The sequence below is a fragment of the Haliotis cracherodii genome, unplaced genomic scaffold (assembly GCF_022045235.1).
Source record: "Haliotis cracherodii isolate W230 unplaced genomic scaffold, xgHalCrac1.p SCAF_5, whole genome shotgun sequence".
Taxonomy (NCBI): domain Eukaryota; kingdom Metazoa; phylum Mollusca; class Gastropoda; order Lepetellida; family Haliotidae; genus Haliotis; species Haliotis cracherodii.
In genome coordinates this window covers 55,604,493-55,629,974 of record NW_027266308.1, presented here as the reverse complement: position 1 = coordinate 55,629,974, position 25,482 = coordinate 55,604,493, and the positions used below count along the sequence as shown (strand labels likewise).

The window sequence follows — 25,482 nt, the reverse complement described above, 5'->3', positions numbered from 1 at the left end:
AAATATTATTTAAGAACCAAGTTTAATGCATGCACAGTTGTGTTAGTTGGTATACATTGCGGGCAAATTATTCAAAATTTCATTGTTTTTGAAACAAATGTAACTTAGGGAAGCATTTTGTTATGCAGCCTAAGATACAATATGTATTGGGATACAAATATTTGATGGGAGTTCATACCATGCTGGATAGCAAACACAGCCTTTTTTAATTTTCTATTTCTATTCAAATCACAATGAAAATATGTTTGATATCATAAATTCTGCTAAACAACCCTTGCAGATTGTTTGCACTGAGCCCTGAGAAAGATGATATGCACATGGAGTATGTGTAGGGTAGTTCAAATTACATGACTCTCAACTTGGGGTAAAAGAGCAGTGAGCCAAATAGGTCTAGACTAACACATAGTCTCTGATATAATGTTTTGTATATTTTTAAAAGATTTGGATGAAAATCTAATAATTAACATATCATGGTCTAAAGGTTCTTCAAGTACTTAATCAAGGTGGCAGATCTTTATCATGTCATTTTATGAGTAAAATCTTATTTCCCAATACTAAAGTGTGACTAGCACATACAAATATATATGTATATATCTTTTGATAATGATATTCATATTAGTCCACAATACAGACTCAAATGAATCAACTGAAACATAAACACATAGAAATAAAACTTTTTAGGGCTTTAAAACCTATCCCCAGCTTTGCCTGTCCTTTAACCAAATCCTGCACACTGTGGATGTTAAATACCATTATTCTGTACTTTCATATTTGGTATTTCTTGATTCAGTACTGACGTAAGCCACAAGCCCATGGTACATTAAAGTACATTTCTGCTTGGTAAATTAAAACAGTGGCTTAACAGGGGCTTGGATTATTGCTTACCATGATAACTTAGACTGTCTTACATTCATCAAATTTGATCTTCCTGAAGGAAGGGGGGTTAACTGATAAAAAAGTCATGTTTCCACTCTTGCCGAACTAGACTGAAATTCCAGAATTACATTTTGGCTTGACTAACTAGTCTATGCATCGTCCAAGCAAACTCGTGTAACGATCTAGACATCCAATTCATGAACAACAAGGATTTCAATGAGCAGATTTTGGTCGATTGCAGGATTTGCAAAGCATGTGTACCGTCAACTGAGCATCGATAGATTTGTAAATCGTTTCATGTTTTTAATGAAGGTGCTCAAGCGATTTAATGCACACAGCATGGTAAGACACGTTTGGTAACAATATAGATCTTGATTATCGATCAGATCGTCTAGATTGTGCGCTGTGATTTTGTTTGAAGCAAATGCAAGTGATATGAGAGATGGAATGTGATTGGTCAATGGGAGGGACATAAAAGGGACATAACTTGTAATAGCCACTGGTGGTGCTACGATTGAGCCTGGAAATTCCAGCCTAGTTAAGCAAGGGTGGAAACTGGACTTTAACAGTCAGTTAACTCCCTTGCCTCAGGAAGATGCTACTTAGTAGTTACAAAGGAGTCACATTTCTTGAAAATGTTAACATGAAAAACATATGCATATTCAATTTTGCGATTGATCAATGTACAGAACATTTTGGGATATGTATAATTTGTTATTCTCTTCATACAATTTACATACAAATAATACTCTCTAAATAGCCCAGTTTACAGAACTTGCATAATTTTTGTTCTCTAGGTACATGTACTGGTATACATCTACCTGTCTCTATACACAAAGTAGTAAACATCTGGGACCTGCATCAATTCAGGCTTTCCTCCCACATTATGATCACACGTCATGATACAGCTGGAATACTGTTCAAAGCGGTGTTTAACGCAACTCACTCACTCACTCTCTGTAAACAAAGCATGTGAACTACAGTAAAACTGTGCTAAAGGAAGCCTGAATTACTTATCACTACTGCCTTTATGTAAGGCTTAACAGAAAATCATAACATACTCTCACTAACAAGACATACAAATGATCATATTACCTGTACTTGAATATATCTATCACAATCTATGCCAGCACCCAGATAAGCTTGTAACAGGCAACTGTGTACCTAACAGCCTTAACACTCAACCTGCTCTTGCTTATATCAGAAAATAAACAATGGCACAACCACTCATCACCTGATCAACGTTTATTGCCGGGCTGGGTGAGAGATCAAAGCCTGTCAAGCTCACAGCACTGACAACATCATGGGGAACCCAGGGATGGGGGAAATAATTAGTGTGAGCGGGTACGCTCTCCTCCTACGGATTATGAGTGCAAAGCATGTGTCATATTAATGAAATCAGCCATGCATGATGACATAGTTTGCTTCATGCTATCAGGTCAGGAAGTATGGAATTGTAGGACCTGCCACACAGGCTGACATGACCGACACATTCTTATGGCTGACCTAGAAACTTGGTTACGCTGTCAGAACTGCAGGTTAAAGTAGTATACTGTGGAAGAAAGACTTTGGTTCCTAAATTATTCATAATTCAGGAGAAGCATATGAGGAACTTATGTTTTTGCTCCTATAGTCCAGGCAAAACAAGGTTTCACTTGGAACAAATTGCAACAGAATTTATTTCACTAAATGGCATTTCTACAAGGTTCCAAAAACAAAATACTAAAAGTCCCAAGCAATCCCAATTTGGGAAATATGTCTAATTTGCACAATCCAATATTGTGAATGAGTGAGTGAGTATGGTTTTTATGTCCCTTTTAGAAATATTCCAGCAATATAACAGAAGGGGCTATACACATTGTACCCATGTGGGGAATCGCACCCTGGTCTATGGGATGACCAGCGAACACATTAACCAAGGCTATCCAACCATCCCACACACTATTGTGATGTTTTGATGGTTTATTATTATCAACAACTGATTGGTTACCCTCTATCATTGCAATGCTTTAAAATGTTAATAATATACTTACAAATAAACACTGTCTCATCAATATGAAATCGAACAGATTTTTTCTGTTCTTCTGTTCAAGTCTGTTGTTTTACACCCCAATATTCTTTCTTTATCATGGTTTATAAGCCTGTACATATGTTAGTCTTAGCCAGCCATAGCAGTGGTTGATGCAGTGAACAATGTCCCATGTTGCATGGTACAATGACATGCAATCAACAAGTCGCCAAAGCTGATAATCTGATACAATTTTGTTGCCTCTTACAAGCAAAAGAATATTGGTGACAAAAACATTCTATCCCATCTGGGTCCTCCAAAGATTTTCAGTTGAGGAATAAGACTTTCAAAGATTCAAATCTTAACAAAAAGAGGTAGTTCTTATTTCAGGGAAAAACATAAAGAATTTGTTTACAACTATCACAATGATTCTGCATATAGAACAAATCAATTATCCCCACTGATGATCAGATGGAATCCAATTTTAAAACACTAAAATATAGCTCACTTTTTACCTTGTCTCATCTTGAATATCACAGTTGAAAGATATGAAGTAATAAATTTAATAATATTCTAGCAATATACAGCTTTGCTCAACAGGCCCAGAAGAAACTCACCAAATGCCTTTACAAGTTAAAGTTTCATTTTTTAAAGTAGTTTACAGATTCAGTTAAAAATAGAAAATTCTCAAAACTTATATTTTATTCCACATTCATGAACATTGATGTTGTTCTGGGCCAGTAAAACCATAACATCAGAAAAAACTCCGCCTAACACTTTAACTGCATAGAATGAAATGTTTTCTCAACACAATGCTTGGAATTACAACATCCCTAATACCCGTGAAGATCCGGGGTAGAATAGGTCTTCAGCAACCCATGCTTGTCATGAGAGGCGACTATGCTTGTCGTGAGAGGTGACTAACAGGATCAGGTGGACAGGCTCGCTGACATGGCTGATGCATATCATCTCAATTGTGTAGATTCATTCTCATGACTGGATTGTCTGATCCAGACTCGATTATTTACAGACCGTTGTCAAATAGCTAAAAGGTTGCATGGTGCAGCTTTAACATCAACAACACAACTTTTTTTTTAAAATACCCCTACAATAGATAAGTTTGTTTAACGGGGGATTTTCATCATTCTACTAACAAGTTGACATCGATGCGTGTCTTGACAGTCTGTTTATCAGAAGAACAAGACATATGAAAGTAGCCTTGAAACAATGAGCTAAATAAAAGTCATTCTACCTCTGTGATTGATGAATAGTGGTAAGTTTAAATCAATCTGTATAAGGAATTTTACTTGGAGATTTTTAGTTTTCAAAGGGAAGCATTTGAATATTTAAGGTAAAAAATCAACCTGCTGATTAGGGGTTACAGCAGACAAGTCTTAAAAAAATGTTTATCAAATGTCTAGAGAGGGTTGACAGTTTTCTGGTAATAAATCATACGTTGAAGCTAGGCTGACAAAATCGAAGGCAGTAAAAAAACAAGGTTAAAGTGAGACACTTTGAAGTGATATCAAAATAAGCCAAGGAAACACCTACTGACTTCACAATGAATCTACCCACGCTAAGATTCAAACAGAGCTCCAGATAAGCTGCGTATCTGCGTGAAATACGCATCAGAAATGCAGAAATACGCAGTAAAATATAAACGAACATTACAAATACACAACGAACATTACAGATACGCTACAAAAATAAAACGTGTGCGTATCATCAAAATATTGTGAAGTAACCGTGCGTATTCGATTAGCAAATCAGCAACTTATTTTGAAATTATAAACGGGCATTCCGTCAACCTTGCCAAACTCCACGATGACAGTCACATCATGATCATTTGCCATCACACTTTCTTGTGGAAGTATCGTAGTATTTTTGAGTCCTATAAAGCTCTCGAACCCACACGACACCAGTTTGCAGGGACTTAATGAATAGTGTTTTTAAATATTTAACTTAAATACCCACATGTGTAAAAACTAGTGGGTAACAGAAATTTGAATACGCAGATAGAATTACTGATACCCAATGATTTTAAAATGCATGGGTAAAATACCCACAACACCAAAAGCCTATCTGAAGCTCTGTTCAAACCAAGTCCTTGACTGCTACAAGTGGACGTGTGTCAGCTAAGCGTTGTAGATGGTAACCACTTTGGTGAAAAATATTAGCATGGTGCCGACAGACCAAGGTTTGAAAATGAGAGAAAAACTCCCAACCAAAAGGATGATTGGACCCAACTTAGCCTTTCTCTAAGGCTGTACTGAATGATAAGTACTTGGGTGTATAGTAATTCTATTGTTATAGTAGGCAAGTCTAGATAAGCGGACATAGGGACAACTTGTTCTTATCATTTATATCATCCAGAAATTATGATTTAGGCTGATAACCAAGGAGCCTCATGGTTGCAAGGAGAGAAATGAAAGCTATGTTTGATGAATTAGAGGTCAGGCTAGTACACTCATTTTCATTCATAATTGACAGGTACACATCTCCACTACATCAAATCTAATCACTACAACAGCTTAAAGGAAGGGTTGCCAGTAGGTTTTCCCGAGAATACATCTCTTCCCATCCCTCTAATTTCCCCCACAAGACCTAATACAGCCCTGATTGGTCAATCTCGCCCACTAATTATTTGTTCCCCTCAATCATGTCAGTGACACTTATTGACCTTTTGTTTTCATATGAACAAACACCTATCATATATTTAGCAACCCTGAAATTGTCAGAAATTTTCCATCATATAATCATTTAAATAAAACAGAGGCCCTCTTCCTTCCTTACTTAGATTACACATCATTTTCCACAGTGGAGGAAACAAAAAAAATATAAAACCCTAAAAACGTATGATTCCTTCAACAAATTACCAAGTGTGCGGGCACAGGGGCAGGAGAAAAATGAAAAAAGAAAGGAAATAGCCATTTGGACAATGTTGGAATGACAAATTACAGGTTTACTTCCATTTCCCTATTTAACAGCTGTGAAACATTTCAATACAGAAATTATTCAACCAACTCATTAGTGAGATAAAAATAAGATAAACAATATATTTTTATTTTACATTTGTAAAATTTGGGGAAGGTGAATCCTTAACTCTAATATTAATAACAAAGACAAACACTGACATTACATTTCGTGGACTATAAACAGAGTCCAACCACCAGCACAGCATAGAAGTCTGGCAACTCTTTCCTCTAGGAGGAAGATGGCTGTTTTGGGAAATCTTACTCAATCACAAGGCTATACCTTGAAATAATTTCTTGGAAAAACATAGACATCAGACATACAGGATACAAGCTTGACATGTTTGTTAGTAATAGAACACATACAATATCAGACACATAGATACAATATTAGACACATAGATACAATATTAGACACATAGATACAATATTAGACACATAGCTATCTCTAATCATGCTTGCCAGGGATGAAATGGAATGGGATTTTAGTACTTAGTTTGGACTAGTGGCTAATTACAATGACTGCACAAGTATTTGTTGAGGCTTAACTATTGCTTTTTTATATAGAAATAACCGATTCACACCCAGGTGACCATTTCATCCCAAACACAAAAACATCAACAATGCATGAATGAGCGCAGCATATTCACAGGATGCAAGCAGAAACTGCATTGTAAAGGGAAGCAACTGCAGTAGGAAGAAATGCAACTGCAGTATAGACGCAAGCAATAGTGAATACCCCTGCCACCAAGTGTACCTTCTTTCTCTGCATCTGGGATAGTATTGACTGTTGTGGAGGACCCCTCTAGCAGGAAGCCTATGCAGACGAGGATGACATTACAAAGCATGTTTCTACCTAACACAGCTGTGAAATCGCAGCCATGTACTGCTACGCTTTTACTGTAGGACATTTACTGGATGCTAATACTGAGTTGCAATGATGCGCGCCTTTATGACTGTTCCTAGTGTTCTACTAAAGACGACTGACTTTGCACCAGACAAGCTCCACCCAGTGAGGATCCTGGTTAGAATTGTTCTGCAGCAATCCACACTTGTCGTAAGAGGCAACTAACAGGATTGTATGGTCAGACTCTCTGACTTGGTAGATGCATGTCATCGTAACCCAACTGCTTAGATCATGGTCATGCTGTCAATCACTGGATTGTCTGGTCCAGACTCCATTATTTACAGACCGCTGTCCAATAGCTGGAATATTGCTGATATATGGCAATAAGCAATAAAACAAACACAAGCTCTGTCAGAGTGCAAATTAAGGTATATAATGGACTTTTTTTTTATAAAAACCCTGAGATCCCAAACCATTCATCTTTAAGTACACCAAATATTTTGACTCAAAATGTAATTTCAGCAAATGTTATAAACATGTAAACACAAAGAGTTACTGCCTTGTTTACTGTCTAAAAATATTAACAGCAACCAAGGCTGTCAACTCGACATCCTTTGTGTTCGTAGTCTCATAACTTTCCAAAGCAAAGTTTGGCTGTATTCAAATGCAAATGGATTGGGAAGCAGTGGGTATAAAATATTTCAACAATATTCTGTAATCTGTACTCTAGTAGATCTTGTGAATTCTGGTGCAAAATCAGCATTGGACTTTAGCTACCATTTTGCAGCTACACCCAAAACTATCACTTGCTGAAAGGCACTCACTCACCCCAGGTAAATTGCGTGTGCATGTGTGTATAATTAAAGTTGACCCAATCCACACGATTGTGCCGTTCTATCACGAACCTTCCCACTGCTGTGCAATCTCATTAAAATCAGATCTTAGTCCTCGCTATCGCTAAACAAAGATCTGAGGACATCCCATTACGGGTTACGTCAGACCGACCTTGCGCAAATTTTGACCGACCAATGGAAGGACTGACAAGAAGTCGACATTAGCCAATCAGAAGGCAGCTTTCTCGTGCTTTACGGCACTAATTTCAAATTGGTGACTACGCTTTGAAACATATTTTGACGTATTCTCAATTAAAAATTTGAAACCTGAACAAAAGAACATTCTGGAATGGCAAATATATGGTCTAGATTGTATGGATTCAGTTGTTAAACCAGTAGCTATCGTTCGGAATACCCCGTGTTAATGTTTTCAAGATTGCATGATTAGAAATCACATTCCGACTGTCACTTTCATGATCTGGTAAGCGATGCTCCAATTGGTCGGATGAAAGGTCGTTCTGACGTGATCCCTAATGGGATGTCCACAGCTCCTTGTTTAGCAGTAGCGAGAGCTAAGATCTGATTTTAATTAAATTGACTACTGTGAAATTCATACATCAGTACAACAAGCATAACTGTCCGTGTTTCCATGTCCCTCCCCTGAAGATTTTACACATCCATTATATTTCTGTATAACAGAAATCTGTGGACTACAATAATTTTTTATCTAAAACAAAGGCACTGGAAGACAATTATAAACTGCTGCAAGCAGATATAATATAATCTTGTATCGTTTAGGTAATAAACTTTTATCAACTTGGCCTTATTTGCGCTTTAACCTGTGTGTCAGAGTGAGTGAATATGGAAAGATACTGCATTTGAGCAATACGACAGCATAGGATACAAGAAATGGGCTTCACACATTGTGTCGATGTTGGGAATCAAACCTGGACCTTTGGCGTGACAAGTTAATGCTTTAACCACCCTTTCGGCCAGCTGAGCTTGAGACGATGGGTAATGTCTGATGCAAAGTGCAGTTTATGAAATTAATCTACAAAGCTGTGAACTGCGCAAAAAAAAAATTGATGAGGATGATACATGACTACAAGTACAATTACATTTTGATTGAGTGCCTTAACTGAACATTTTGCTGCTTCTACAAATTTACCATCACAATTCTGGCATAGAAAATAACTAAGTAGTCTTTATGAGGGTTCATTGCCACATTCTGAGCCTCTAATAGAAGGAATTGTATAATATTTTGTGTAATATTTGGCTATGGAAATTACATTATGTCATAGAGGTATATCCACAAGAATTTGAGTCAACTGAGCAAAGTTTTTCATTGTGACAAGTACTAAAAATAATCAGGGGTCTATGACCTTTGGAAAATGGACAAACTGGAGGCCTGTGCAGTGATCAAGTTCATGAAGAAAAAGGGTTTAACAAACAGCCATCCATGAAGATATGAACACAACATTTGGGAAGTATGCCCATCCTACCATAAAGAGGTAGGCAGCAGAGTAAAGTGCGACAGGGACAACCTTAGACGACCCCAGTCCTGGAGGGCCTGACACATCAGCAACACCACAAATGATCCAGAAAACCAAGGTATGGTGATGACCGACTGGCGAATGACTGAGCGTCACATTGTTAGTTTAGCAGGCATTTTTCAGGAGAGAGTACATACCATTATCACAGAGACTTTGGCAATGAAGAAATATGAGATCAATGGGTTCAATAGCTTCTGTCATCTGATCAAAAACGCTCCAGGCACAACATGTCTTATGATAATCTTTCTTTGTTTCAGCAGATCCTTGTGCAATGGCTTGTGACTATGGATGAAACCTTGGTTCACCAAAACATACTCTGGAATGCCGAGGGTGTCGACATGGAGGACTATCTTCCAAAAGGTCAGACAATACACGTAGCAAATGATGGTGCACTCTGAGGCAGTTATAAGATGCAATTAAGGCTAATAGACGTAAGGTAAGACTAAGAGACATCGGAAGCTGAGAAAAGGTTTGCTCTTCAACGAGTGCACAGATCTGTCACTGCCATGTCTACAATCCACAAGTATGGCGTTGAACTCCTTCAGCATCCACCTCATTCTCCTGATCTAGCCTGAACCTGTTTTAGTTCGAACTATGACATTATAACAGTTGCGACAAGCTTTTTGTACAGCCAAGGGAAAGACTTCTACAAAAATGGGATAAAATCCGGCCAACATCGTTGGTAAAAGTATATCAACGTGGAAGGGAATGTTGAGAAGTAAATCATTTTAATGTGGTTATGTCAAGTGTTTCTGTATGAGGCTCAGAACATAACAATCACCCTCCATACCTTCTACCCATGGGAATTGAAATCGGACTTGTGTGTTATAATAAAGGGCACCAACCACTAGCCTACCCTGTCTCCCCTATCATGAAAACATGCACGCACAAAAAATTCACCAACATAATAAGGACAGGAATTTGTTATTGTGATGTCACATCATTAAAAAAAAACTGGATTTATTTATCAAAATAACTGACTAAAAAGAGCATTTACATCTACACATTAACATTTTCTGCAATGTTAACAACATAACTTTACACGGGAACTTGTGAACTTACAAGATATATACTAACACACAATTAATGCGGTGGTTATAAATCAATTATGCAAATACAAAATGACGGGTGCTTTAAGGAAAGTTTAAGGAAGTAAAATAAATCATGATCAGTGATAGGTGATGAATATAACTTGTGATGCTTACGTTCATCCATGACAGCAACTCCGTTAGCTTCTTCTAATAAGTGCTTGCTCTCCTCTTGATCCTCTGAACCAATGTACTTGGCACTGAGTCTATGGGTGCCCTGCAACATGTATAATCATCATATTATTACTGGATTCTGTGGGTGCCCTGCAACTTGTATAATCATCATATTATTAGACCTGTGAAGATCCATGTGAGAATTGGTCTTGAGCAACCCATGCTTGTCGTAAGAGGTGACTAATGGGATCGGGTGGTCAGGCTGGCATACTAGGCTGATGCATATCAACATATTCCAATTGCGTAGCTCGATGCTCATGATGTCAATCACAGGATTGTCGGGTCCAGACTCGATTATTTACAGACGACCGCTGTCATATAACTAGAATATTGCCAAGTGCAGCGTTAAACAACAAACAAACATCCTATTATTACTGGCTTCTGTGGGTGACCTGCAACACTTATATGATAAATGAATTAAAATTGATCTGATTTGTTCTACTGTAATCTGGATCATGACTGCAAATTAGACCAAACCTATAATAAGTATGTTATAAATATTTTTGTTCCAGTAGGTACGGGGTTGCTGACATTGGAGATTAGTTTATATATTATAAATTTATAGGTAACAACCTATTTAGAGTGGAACATTTAATTTGGGACAAGTTAAAAGTCATTATCATGACAAGTGAGATCCATCTAAATTCTTTCAATAGTCAGATCTGGAGGCAGGACACGCATCCCACATAAGAGCAGTGTACAATATATATATATAGTATAGTGAATACGTACTTTTGCTGATGATGTAAGCAACAAGTTCAATCAGTATGCATTAGTATTTGTTGTTTTCATTTCATGTCATAGCTGTATACCTATACAGACACATACAGGGGGACCATAGGTCTTGCTTAATTTGCAGTCCCAGCAGAGTTGATTCACATAATTCAAACATTACTTTAACCAGAGCTCCAGATAAGCTGTGTATCTACATAAAATATGCATCAGAAATGTAGAAATATGCAGTAAAATAAAATCCAAGCGTATCAAATACGCAACAAACAGTACAAAAATAAAACTTGTGCGTATCATCAAAATATTGTGAAGTATCCCTGCGTATTCGATTAGCAAATCAGCAACTTATTTTGAAATTATAAATGGGCATTCCGTCAACCTTGCCAAACTCCACAATGACAGTTACATCATGGTCATTTGTCATCACACTTTCTTGTGGAAGTGTCGTGGTATTTTTGAGTCCTATAAAGCTCTCGAACCAACACGACACCAATTTGCAGGGACTAAATGAATAGTGTTTTTAAATATTAAACTTAAATACCCACATGTGTAAAAACTAGTGGGTAATAGAAATTTGAATACCCAGATAGAATTACTGATACCCAATGACTTTAAAATGCATGGGTAAAATACCCACAACACCAAAAGCTTATCTGGAGCTCTGCTTTATCATTTATGTGTATCAATTTGGCACTAACTCATGATTACCTTAATTACACAACAATGTCTGTCTCTCACATAGTATTTATTACAATGTCTAGCCCTTGGCAGAAAATAGGCGCCAGACCATAGTATAGCAGCACCCAGATATTGTTTGGCTACACATGACATAACAGTGTAGCAGCATATGACATAAAATATTTATGGCAGGGCCATTGTCAACAGGTATATTATGTATCATACATTACATAATTTTTGACAATGGCCCTGCCATAAACATTTTATGGCATATGCTGTTACACTGTGTAGCCATGCGATAACTGGGTATTTTACAGATATTTGCAACAATTGTACTATGCATAATAGACACATTGAACTTAGCAACCATCTTTAGCATTGATAGTTGTGTTACAGTCTCAATAGTATTGTCAAAAATACCAATATTATTTACCCATCACGATATACCTGACAAGAAGCTATTAATGATGGCAGATATATGGCCAGGTAGCAGATAGTAACTTACCTTAGTTGTTGAACTACCACAGTATCAGATATTACAGACAAAGTAGGCTGTGATTACAAAAGCATAGCGTTCAAAATGCGGTAAACCCCAATTTTCGGTAGCTACTTCCTTTATCGATTTAATCTTCCCTGTCACCATCAGAAATAGAGTTATGAAACGTAAACAGGTCGCCCTGACAATAATAGTGACATGCCTGAGATCGATTGCCAGGTCGAGCGTCTATCACAACAACGGAACAAAGCCTGTCGTCACAAACACCCGCCGTTCTTGTTTGCTGTGAAAACAATAAACGAATTTGACGCGCTAAGACAGACGACTTACTGGCTTACAGGTGTTCTTTCGAAATATACAGCTGTTTACTCACAGTCACCAATGATTCAGAATGCGTCACCTCCACTAAGATTTCATTTCTTCCAAATGCACTAAATTATTCACGATAACTACAAACTAGAGCTGTTCGCTACGCTTGATTAATCATTTATGAAGCAGGGTCCGAATAATTTAGTCTCACCGGTTCCAAAGGTAGGTCTGCATGATGTGGGGGTGTGGCCATCTTGAATCAGGTTCGTTTTCCAATGACCATCTAACTAAGGTTTTTTGATGTATTTCACGGGCAGATAGGCCAATGTAGGTTGCTGGATGATTAAAGTCGAAGCTGCGATGTGAATTATTCAAGCCAATCAGCACATATCGCGTGGATCTTCTTCCAACGGGGCCAGTTGCCAGTCACCGAGCGACCATGATCAAAACAAACACGAACATCTACACACAGTTACCTCCCTTACATAACGTGACCGTGAACATGTACGGGGGTCGATGGAATAACGTGACAAGGAACTAAACTACCCAACTTCAGATGAAATAAATGTTTTCAGACAGTTTACACACTGTCAGTATACATATATTACGGATCGATTTCGACTAGCCTACATTCAAGTGATCAAAATAAGATTTGCAATAAATAAAGTCAACATAGACATACTGTGTATGCAGAAATGTGCGTTTGAATCATGCGTTGTGTTCATGCTTAAGTATATATATATATATGTATATATATATATATATATTTATATATATATATATATATGTATAGTAGGTGTAGGTATTTCACACGTAATAGAGAGACTATGCTGAAAACGTATTATATTTGTGAACATCTGCTTTATGTATATCTCTTTATTATCACTTCATTTTAACAAAACTGCCAAACAATTTAATCGCATTAACTCTAGAATGAGGTTTAAAACATATCATCCTATGTCTGCTTGAGGAGTACATTTTCATTTTGTTATGACGCCCAAGTATTCCTTTAATTAACCCCGACCCGCTAAGTTTGATAATGACGTACCAACATTAAAAGGCGTAATTACGACATTTCAAAACTCGTAATTACGAGAATATAGTCGTAATTACGAGAAACAAAGTTGTAATTACGACTTTTACAATGATGATGAAAATCACCGTGATATAATGACAAAACAATAAATAGAATCTTATTATAAACTAATTTTTTCTCGTAATTACGAGTTTTGAAAGGTCGTAATTACGACCCTTTTCGTAATTACTACTTTCTTCTGGCTATTACGAGTTTTGAAAAGTTTCGTAATTACGACTTTTAAAACAGAAAAAACAACAAAATACCAATATCGTCCTAATGGGCTTTCGTACCCCAACGAATGTTTAGGTATAAATTCCAATATGTGAACAAGCTGGTTCCCTAGGTATGCTGCACTCGCGCTGTGTAGCGCCAGCGCAGCATACCCAGGGAACCAGGCTGATATGTGAACTGTGTACGTCAGTTCTGAGTGGTTTAATTGTCTACATCTCGACGACTTTTATTCAGGCACGCCTGTCATCCAAAGATTATCACGAGTGACTAAGTGAGTATGGTTTTTAGCCGCTAGCAATATTTCAGCAGTATCACGGCGGGCGACACCAGACATGGGCTTCTTACATTGGACCCATGTGGGGACTCGAACCCTTTAACCACTAGGCTACAACCACCAACCCGGATTATCATGAATGCACGTCATCTGCTGATATATGTTCGCGTTATCAACCACTGGTTATCCAGACGTGAATACTTTAAAGGTCCAATCGATGTATATGCGATGTTCCTGGCGGACCTGCGTGGATATTACGGGTTGGAACTGGTCCGCAGTAACTTATCTTTGTGCTAAGCGGCTACATGCATCGACTGGTTGTGTTCGTTGACTTGGTGATGGCGCTTCACCGTCTTCCGACGGTGTAGGGCCTTGCTCATTGTCTCAACCACTGGTTTGTCTGGTCCAGACATGATTATTTACAGGCTGCCGTGATATAGCAAGGGTATTACTGACTAGGAGACAGGCAGTCATACTGGAAAAAAACCCATCTTTATCTATTACTCAGCCACATTTTCATCTATCATTGTGGAATTTGATAAGGAAAACATATGTGATATGCCTAGTTTACTGTGTAATGTGGTATTGTAACCTTTGAACTTATTTCAAAAGTGGCCCGATCAATCGAGATGAAGATGTAGCCGGAAAGTCGCCAGAGGGTAGCCACAAGGAACCCAAAAGAGCTTCATCATATTTAACGCTGATGTTGAACTAGTTCACGAAGCGCTTGTAAAATATATCAAAGTTGACTTTTGTCAGCTTGTTGCTATAAGTAAAGGTGAGTGAGTGAGTATGGTTTTACGCCGCTTTTAGCAATATACCAGCAATATCACGGCGGGCGACATCAGAAATGGGCTTCACACATTGTACCCATGTCGGGAATCGAACCCGGGTCATCGGCGTGACGAGCGGACGCTTTAACCACTAGGCTTCCCGACCGCCCCCTATAAGTAAAGGAACATCGCAATTGATGTTTCTCGTTGTGGAAACATAAAGAAATAGCAAAACATATCTGGCAATCTGCATCAGCATAAGAACGAATGTTACCGCGTCTATAAATCTTGTTAAGATATAATAACCGTATCGCAGTATAGAGTCGCGGTGTTACTAATATGTCGAGGTTTGTGTGTTTGTTGTTTAACGTCGCAGTCATTCATATTCCAGCTGTATGACGGCGGTTGTAAATGATCGGGTCTGGACCAGAAAATCCAGTGATTGACAGCATGATCATGGATCGACGAAATTGGAAAACGATGACATGCATCAACCAAAACAGCAAGTCTGATTACCCGAACCTTTGTCATCTCTTACGACAAGCATGGGTTGCTGAAGATCAATTCTAACCCGGATCTTCACAGGTACATGCCGAGGTGGTCCAGTGGAAAAGAAATTGCTGGTTGGCGTCCTCATACTACACGATAATTTGGGTGTGTCAAGAAATATTGTGACATTGCGTGTGGGTTTAAATGAATCATAGATACACCACATTTCTTTTGCTGAAGGCCATCTGCAGATTTGGTGTAAATCATGTATGGGTTTCACATATGATCCCCAGTTTGTCTTCATCAGACCTGTGTTTGTGGTTTCCCATATGATCCCCCGTTTGTCTTCATCAGACCCGTGTTTGTTGGTTTCCCATATGATTCTTGGTTTGTCTTCATCAGACCCGTGTTTGTTGGTTTCCCATATGATACTTGGTTTGTCTTCATCATGCCCGTGTTTCTGGTTTCCCATATGATTCTTGGTTTGTCTTCATCAGGCCCGTGTTTGTGGTTTCCCATATGATTTCCCCCGTTTGTCTGCACCAGATCCGTGTGTATGGGTTTCCCATATGATCCCCCGTTTGTCTGCACCAGATCCGTGTGTATGGTTTTCCCATATGATCCCCCGTTTGTCTAAACCAGATCCTTGTTAATGGGTTTCCCATATGATCCCCCGTTTGTCTGAACCAGATTCGTGTGTATGGTTTTCCCATATGATCCACCTAAAAGCTTGAAGGACAAATGGAATAAGTGTATTGAGGTGAATGGAGAGTATATTGAAAAGTAAAAGTGCAGAAAAATATTCTGCGACTTGGTCTTATATTAAAGTTGCAAAACTTATTGAACGCACCTCGTAGATGTTCGACACGCTGTGTCCAGATCTGCGACAGTTACTTCTAAGAAAACAGTGGAATTTGTCGCCCGGACTCGTGCCAAACTGCGTCCCTGCAGAATCCAGTGACACGATAATGAGGCTCGGTCTATCTATAGAGGTTATCATCCGATTATGTTTTCATCTCGTATACATCATACATTAAGAATAAATATTGTATAAGCGAACCATTGGCAAGAATAAAACATATTCAATTCGTAATGTCAAAATATGATATTTTCGAGGGAAAACACTAATCTCCTTTTTATCTAATGGCATTCTTAAAGCAATCGTTTCAGGCACATTTTAATTCACTAAAGAAACTTTAGAAACCACGTGGTAATACGATTCCAGAGTGAAAACAAAATATATTATATAGTGCCAATTAAAAGTAGTTCCTTCTAGTTGAACTCTTTTGCATATTTACCGGATCTTAATACTAAGCGTAACGAATTTGTTTATGGCATCGACACCCTAATGGCCCTATCCATTATGTATATAATTACTACTCCCGTGATGCTGGATTTCACACGAGATTGTAAACAAACGCCAATGACGCTTTCAGCTCTCCTTCGCCAATAGGTCCACACGCTGTGAGTTTTCTCAAATGGTCTCTCACTCATATTGGGACTTCTTAACTGTGTACTTTAAACTCGGGAACATTTTGAAGGGACGGACAGAATGGACGTGCCGTACACCCAGAAATATACCAAAACGGAACACCCATGCTTTTCAACAACCAGTGCTTTAGGTTGAACCAAACAATCTAAGCTGTAGACACGGGCTTTCATATTGCTACCAATGCTGGTTTTATTTGGCTCGAATGACATGGCCAAATGGGAAATCACCTGGAATTCTCTCTCTCTCTCTCTCTCTCTCTCTCTCTCTCTCTCTCTCTCTCTCTCTCTCTCTCTCTCTGTAATACGTGAGTGAGTGAGTGAGCAATTTGGTTTTGAAGCTGCCTTTGGTATACAGCGGGTTACAGGGACATTTTTCAAAAGATTTGACCAATAAAATTATTGTACATGTAAGGTTAGGTAAAGTATCACATAGGGGCATTACAACGATCCTTTCGTTAGGATCGCTTTGTTGAACGAGTCCTCGGGTATTACTGCAATTGCTGACACAAAAGCTTTGCAAATTATCCATGAATAATCAAGATGAAAAGAATAGCCCATAAAAGCAGATCGTTAGTGTTTCAAGTTTTGAAATCTAAATATGTCACTCACACTTTGTCACACACACACACACACACACACACACACACACACACCCTAACGATAACACCCGTCACTTTCACAATTTGCGTACAAAAGTATGTGTTTGTTGCCTGACACCACGCAGCAACCACGCGACGACAACATGTAAACAAGCCAGACAATCAAATGGTTGACCAGAGGTCTTCACTCCAAAATTGTCAGGTCTTATAGGCTAGTGAGCTAATTCAATCCTAATGAAATACCCTGTGCAAACGATAACGACGATCTGTCATTATACAGTTCAGCTCTTGCACGACAACTTGAAGCTTAAGGTAATATCAATCTGAATTTCTTGACTGGCATGACTCCTGTATGCAGACTTCATGCGTGCTAGTTCCAAATTTGGGTAATTTTTCAGAACACGACGGTTGAGATGGATTCTTTTTTTGTCGCCGACTAGCATTTGGTTCCTGAGTTTAATTTACTCTGAGTCGATTCTAAATTGGCTGAGTTGTGGATTGCACCTTTGACCGGATATTGTCTGCTGTATGTGTAGTTCACGTGATGTGTATGCCACCATCGTTGTTAAATTGGATCTCATGCATGATGGCAACGCAACAGTAGTTTAGGATGTGCTGAATAATTTGACAGGACACTCCATGATCACATAACCTTTCTATGACAGATCGCATGAACCTCAGTCTAACAATTGTTCTCCAAGACGTATGGAGGAAACAACAGCCCATCAGGATATGGCAACGCATTACTCGGAATATCCCCCACGATTGAATGAACAAAATAAGGAATCCTACTGGAATTTATCACTTTCCCAACTGTATAAACGTTTCTAGTCATGTCAATCCATATTATACTCAGTCTGACATTCTCTTTTAGTCCATCTTATACTTGGTTTGACTTTCCTCTTATTCTGTGTTATACTCGGTCTGACATTTTCTTTAATCCATGCTATACTCAGTCTGGCATTCCCTTTTAGTCCATGTTATACTCTTATTCCGTGTTACACTCCGTTTGACTTTCTCTTTATGCCATGTTAAACTGTTTGTTATTCCTCTTATTCCGTGTTATACTCGGTCTGACATTTTCTTTAATCCATGTTATACTCAGTCTGACATTCTCTTTATTCCGTGCTATACTCAGTCTGGCATTCTTTTTATTCCATGTTATTCCTAATCTGGTATTCTCTATGTTCCATGTTATATTCAGTCTGGCATTCTATTCCATGTTATTCCTAATCTGGCATTCTCTATGTTCCATGTTATACACAGTTTGGCATTCTATTTATTCCATGTTATTTCTAATCTAGCATTCTCTCTGTTCCATGTTATACCCAGCCTGGCATTCTCTTTATTCTATGTTATTCCTAATCTGGCATTCTCTATGTTCCATGTTATATTCAGTCTGGCATTCTATTCCATGTTATTCCTAATCTGGCATTCTCTATGTTCCATGTTATACTCAGTCTGGCATTCTATTTATTCCATGTTATTTCTAATCTGGCATTCTCTCTGTTCCATGTTATACCCAGCCTGGCATTCTCTTTATTCTATGTTATTCCTAATCTGGCATTCTCTATGTTCCATGTTATATTCAGTCTGGCATTCTATTCCATGTTATTCCTAATCTGGTATTCTCTATGTTCCATGTTATACTCAGTCTGGCATTCTATTAATTCCATGTTATTCCTAATCTGGCATTTTCTATGTTCTATGTTATACTCAGTCTGGCATTCTATTTATTCCATGTTATTCCTAATCTGGCATTCTCTATGTTCCATGTTATACTCAGTCTGGCATTCTATTTATTCCATGTTATTCCTAATCTGGCATTCTCTATGTTCCATGTTATACCCAGCCTGGCATTCTCTTTATTCTATGTTATTCCTAATCTGGCATTCTCTATGTTCTATGTTATATTCAGTCTGGCATTCTATTCCATGTTATTCCTAATCTGGCATTCTCTATGTTCCATGTTATACTCAGTCTGGCATTCTATTTATTCCATGTTATTTCTAATCTAGCATTCTCTCTGTTCCATGTTATACCCAGCCTGGCATTCTATTTATTCCATGTTATTCCTAATCTGGCATTCTCTATGTTCCATGTTATATTCAGTCTGGCATTCTATTCCATGTTATTCCTAATCTGGCATTCTCTATGTTCCATGTTATACTCAGTCTGGCATTCTATTTATTCCATGTTATTCCTAATCTGGCATTTTCTATGTTCTATGTTATACTCAGTCTGACATTCTATTTATTCCATGTTATTTCTAATCTAGCATTCTCTCTGTTCCATGTTATACCCAGCCTGGCATTCTCTTTATTCCATGTTATTCCTAATCTGGCATTCTCTATGTTCCATGTTATACTCAGTCTGGCATTCTATTTATTCCATGTTATTCCTAATCTGGCATTTTCTATGTTCTATGTTATACTCAGTCTGGCATTCTATTTATTCCATGTTATTCCTAATCTGGCATTCTCTATGTTCCATGTTATACTCAGTCTGGCATTCTATTTATTCCATGTTATTCCTAATCTGGCATTCTCTATGTTCCATGTTATACTCAGTCTGGCATTCTATTTATTCCATGTTATACACTTTCTTTATTAACTATGTCTTACAACGGCGAATTGTAGTATCTTAGAATGAATGCATGCAAAAATACAAACTTGTTTTCATTATTCTGAAAATACATTTGATCACTCTCAGTGCACTTAATATAGCTGTCGTCATGTAGCAATGTCATTAATGTTGGAATAATTAAATTGGATGACTTCTGACTAAACTCATTAGCGGCATTGTAGAATGAATATAGTACGGAATACACACATTGTTAGAACACAATCTTAAATCATCTCAGAAATCTACCCCCTGTGGAAATTCACATTCTATTGAATTCTATCTAATGTGTCAAACAAACAAGATGATTTCACACAAAACACATCCGCAAATATGACCAAATTACAACTGTCACGAACGCCAAAGCTATTTTCTATTTTTGATCAAGGAGTATCATGAGGAAGGCAGGATTGAGTCAATTTGCCGGCCATTATAAACAGCAGTGTCATCATAAAATACATATCGTTTTATCACGACGTCTTCAGGGAAGGTATATTAGCCGAATTGTTTTCTGACAGGGTTATCTGTACGCCTGATACAGTGCTGAAAAATAACAAAACATTACTCTTCCTTTGAGATATCTCTACTGACAAAAGATTACTACTTCATAATGTCTGTTGGAAAGCCTTGGGGATTTCACACATCCTTCACGGATATTGCAGAATGTAGAAGCGTGGAGATTAACAATAATTTGTGACTGAAGATCAAACAATCAGGTGCGATATAGGTGGTGTTATATAGGTGTACATGCATGTCTTTATTGGATTCAGTGATATTGGATATTATCGTTTGCTATCTCAAGGTAAACGAACTGAATAGATTGCTTGCACTCTCACATGCAATGACCTTCGTTAATATTTCATTGTAAATACTTTTTCCCAATCTCTGGAATTTCTAGTATATACATAATATAATGTCTTTTAATGTATAAATTGTACATAAAAATTCTTTTAAATCTATGGGAGAGGTCGACCCAATTTGGGACATCCCGTGCCTAATCAGTTTTATGTTAATAGCATATATTTAACCTAATCAGCTCTAGGTTATATCTTTCGCATTTTGAAGACTGGGTGCATTTCTGGGACATGAACAATCCCAAATATTGTCATAAATCCGATTTGTGTCATGTATGCGCATTCCAATGTCGTTAACTTTATGCATATTTCTTAACAAAACTTCATTTGCTATTAATTTCCGAACCCACCTCCGTTTAGGACTCTGAATTTCAAATCTAACTTCAAATCCAAATTTGCAGCCAATATCTCCACAACACCTTTTGAAGATCTGTCATGTCAAATTAAAAACGTCCATTGTTGCAATGAATGTATCCCCTGTAGACTGTTATATGTTTGCAGGTCCACAGCGGAAATTACCAACGCAAGTCAGTCAGTATGGATCGGGCACCAAGAGATATATTTCCATTTGTGTCTACCAAACGTTTCAATTTCTGAAAATCACTCCATTCTTGTCATGAAAGTTGGGATATAAGAGAAAATAGACCATATCACCCCACATCCCATACCGGGAAAAATGTTCAGTAAAGTTTCGAACCCACACTCTCAGCGTGAGGGACCTAATTGCCAGCACAACAAAGTCAGGCCGCCGAGGCTTTCAGAAATATGGAAGTCCCATAATTAGTGGTCCAGATCACGTACTTTGTGTATTAGGTACCTCACTCGGAGAGTGTGGGTTCGAATCGCGAGAAGTACTAGAATTTGGAATTTACTAAGAAAGTGTTATCCCAAATATAACATTTGTCATATTTAACCACTTTCTTAAAGGTATAGTGTATTCATATAGCTTACGGCGATATGACCCGTACCAATTAACCCTTATCAGAGGGGTACACAAAGAACGTAATCTGGACTACCATTTTTTTAATTGTTTATTTTTTAGGAAGCCTCGTTGGCTGAGTGACTGAGAAACCAATATATGAAGAGCTGGACTTCCTCGTAGATGAAACATTTACGTGAGTACAACTTAAGCTTAAGCTGCAACCGAGCATGCTCTTTCTGCGAAGATATCTAAGAGCGCTAGCGTCATACGTCTTTTGCTCAAAAGTTGATTGATCAGGGTTACAACATTCAAAGCCTTACTTATGCAAATGCTTTTAAAAGGTTTTATGGCAGACATGTGGAGAACATTTCCAAACGCACCAAAGAATAAAGTGAGTGAGTTATTATTTAACGTCACATAGGCAATGTTTCAGCCATATCGTGACGAGCCAAAGAATAAAACGATGTTGGAACATAATAATTTAAATGTAAGTGTCGAGTAATTTTATTAAACCATATTAAAAACGATCTCTCATAATTACATAATTAATGAAATTTTGAATTATTTGAACCAAAATGTTACATCGGCACATGCTCACTAATACCACACATTTGCTACTTTCAATGAATTCCGATTCAAGCTCACTCACCTTGCAAAGTGTGTGCCTGCGTGAACTGACATTATCGTTGGATTTCATTTGGTTGATATATTTCTTGTGATGAGCATCAGCGTTGTTCAATCACAAAAATGTAAGACGAGGCGTAAAATAGGAGGTAATGCGGTGTATAGGAAATAAATTGTGTAAATACATTACATTATTAGAATCTGAGGACCGTATTTGAAGTTGACGCTCTCTGAATATTCAATATTACAGATTGAAACTTACATAGAAACTTACACCAGAAATGATCTTCACATATTGTACCCATATGGGGAACATGAGCAACCCTTTCAACACAAGGCTATGCCAACGACCGTTCTTCTTTACTACATAGAAGTGGCATTGTCACAACGGCAAAAGTACTGATTCAGTTGGTAAGTTAAAACAGTATTGATATAACACAACGATGAGAACCCTGATCTTCTCTCTGTTCAGCATGACGACACAGACTATACTCTTCACAACACATTTGTCAACAACTTGTTTTTTGGACAACTCATTTATTACCAGAAATTACAAGTACCAAATGATACAACAACAAACTGAAATGAATGCAGTTGTTTTATGTTGACACATGAGTTATGCACATACATATAACATGTTCGCTGGGTTCAGTAGACAGAGCGGATGATCACAGGAACGCTACAGAAGAAGATTTATCCTACAAAAAGGAAAACGAAATGTAAAGTATTTATAACAGGTTTGAAGTATTCCAATCAGATGATGGACAATTACAATGCATCGATAATTGCCACAAAATCGTGTTGCTGTGATATTATAGCACACTGTCTGTATTTCAGATGTTACCATAGCATAATAGTCAGCATTGTTGTGTAACTTTCAACGGGTTTCTATTGTAAAATAACATTATTATGGCCCTTTTACGGATTGACGAAGTTTCGGTGATCAGATATAAGTCTATTTAATTCCCCATGCTGAGGCTTTTCAGACACAAGTTTAGCCAACACTATTGCCAGTCACTTTCAGGCAAGAAGAACATTAAGTGGTAGCCTGGTGAACATGTTAAGAATGTAACTACCAAGCAGTGAAAACTCATGTGTCCTGGCCCTAACAGTTAGAAAACCCACCTAACTATTATGATTGAGATTAATGGGGACATTAGTACACACTCATGATTCTCACCAAGGTTTCTCTTTATATGTTTCCTTGCGAGAAGGAAGATGGAAATTTGAAAATATATAATCTTTTCGCTGTTGACTATTGCCATTATGACGCGAAGTAATGACTTTAAGAAGAATTCTCACATACTGATTAAATTGTAATAAGAGAATAATAATCGTTAAAACGTCTACGGAACTGTAACTACTTCAAGAAATAGGCTTAAGGCTTATTATGCCAACCTGTCGATAAAGCTATCGTAAGGGAAACTTGATCGTAAAGCCGTTAATTAAGGTTCATTCTTTTATATGAGGACGTGTAGCTTACTCGCCATAAACCTTTATATTATATTTGTCCGTCAACGTACACTGACTCATTTATAGTTGGATATGATTAACCGCGTCAGTGCTCTAGTGTAGTGGATAGAGCGTCTACCCAGAGAGCAGAAAGTCAGTGGTTCGGTCCCGTGGCCGCTTTACACAAAAAGGCGACAAAAGGTACTTTTCATTCTGTCTGGTGCTTCGTATTAAGGCGATAAAAGAAGAACTGGAATGTTCGGAGTCAGTTTACAGTGTTTGGGTGGGTTGTCCATGTTAAACTGTTCCATGGTGTCTAAGTGAGCTAGTACTAAAAAATCGGACTAGTACAAGCAGCCATTCACAGATGGGCACGTACTAATTTTAGTGATTAGGAGCAGGTAACAGTAATTGATCGTTTCCTTTAACCAATTGCAAGATTGTGGTACATCGTCCAGATATGAATGAGCGTAGAGGTACGGAAATCACGAACACCCAAAAAGAACCCAATCCGTTTACCAGATTTTAGTTCATTAAACGGAGACTTGGCTCGGCTTTGTTGGCAGTTGTAGCACATTTGATTCAAGATATTCAAAAACCATTTCGTTTGTCTTTTTTTGTTATAAATATCAGTCTAGTAGTTTTCTTTTAGATTTAAAAAAATGTTTGAGTGATTTTGTCCTCATTTACTGTGCCTTGCAAATAAATAAAAGCGACAAAACTCTTTATTTACCTATTCATGAGTAATATCTGCCAAAAGCAGAGTCCATTGTACGATATCATGAGCATGTGTTTATGGTTAGCAAGGGCAAGTCAACTGCTCACTTGAAAAAACACATGGGAACGTATTTATGATACACGTCGAAAGACTTTGCATCGGACATCATATTCGTCACTGATGCGTCAAATTGGGATATGTCCTCCAATTGTCTTCCATTAAACTTTTAAAAGCCTACTGAGGCCTTAAATGTCGTAACCTTCATCAAATAAGAGGAAGAGTCGAATGATGCGCTTTTAAATCTTGTTAAGAAGAGCATGCTCGATTATACCTCAAAAGTTGTGAAATGTAAACACAAGGGCTGGAGCTGCGTGAATATTGCTCAACATACAGGTAACGTTGACTATTGGAAAGTTGTCGTCATCCCTCTTGTCATACAGTCTTGTGGAGAGAGTTTTGTCACTCTGAATGTGTATGCATAGATCTAAATATGAAACAGATGAGGCGGTTTCACGAGTGTCCTTTATCTCCAGTTAAGGGGCGGTCGGGTAGCTTAGTGGTTAAAGCGTTCTCCCGTCACGCCGAAGACCCGGGTTCTATTCCCGACATGGGTACAATGTGTGAAGCCCATTTCTGGTGTCCCCCGCCGTGATTTTGCTGGAATATTGCTAAAAGCGGCGTAAAACCATACTCACTCACCCACTATCTTTAGTTCAGGTTGAGGATTGAATGGGAAGCGAATTGGCTATTTGATGATTATTGAACGATATCAGATCATCGATATACCTG

General features: G+C 37.9%; 1 protein-coding gene across 6 annotated transcripts in view; it reads right to left on the bottom strand.

Moving 5' to 3' along the window:
- The window catches only part of LOC139442181 (FERM domain-containing protein 8-like), a 37,571-nt gene extending 24,557 nt beyond the window's left edge, over positions 1-13,014 (bottom strand). For 2 of the 6 annotated variants that reach the window (XM_071222965.1, XM_071222966.1), the window contains exons 1-3: positions 12,778-13,014; positions 10,295-10,394; positions 6,614-6,673 (exon numbers count right to left, since the gene is read on the bottom strand). In XM_071222965.1, coding sequence (XP_071079066.1) covers positions 6,614-6,673; positions 10,295-10,394; positions 12,778-12,819 — 202 coding nt within the window. In that variant the 5' untranslated portion in view covers positions 12,820-13,014. Of the gene's footprint in view, positions 1-6,613; positions 6,674-10,294; positions 10,395-12,266; positions 12,370-12,587; positions 12,667-12,777 lie in introns of those variants that run through there. The other 4 variants (XM_071222967.1, XM_071222968.1, XM_071222970.1 and 1 more) reach the window with 3 other exon arrangements.
- Between the last annotated feature and the right edge of the window lie 12,468 nt (positions 13,015-25,482).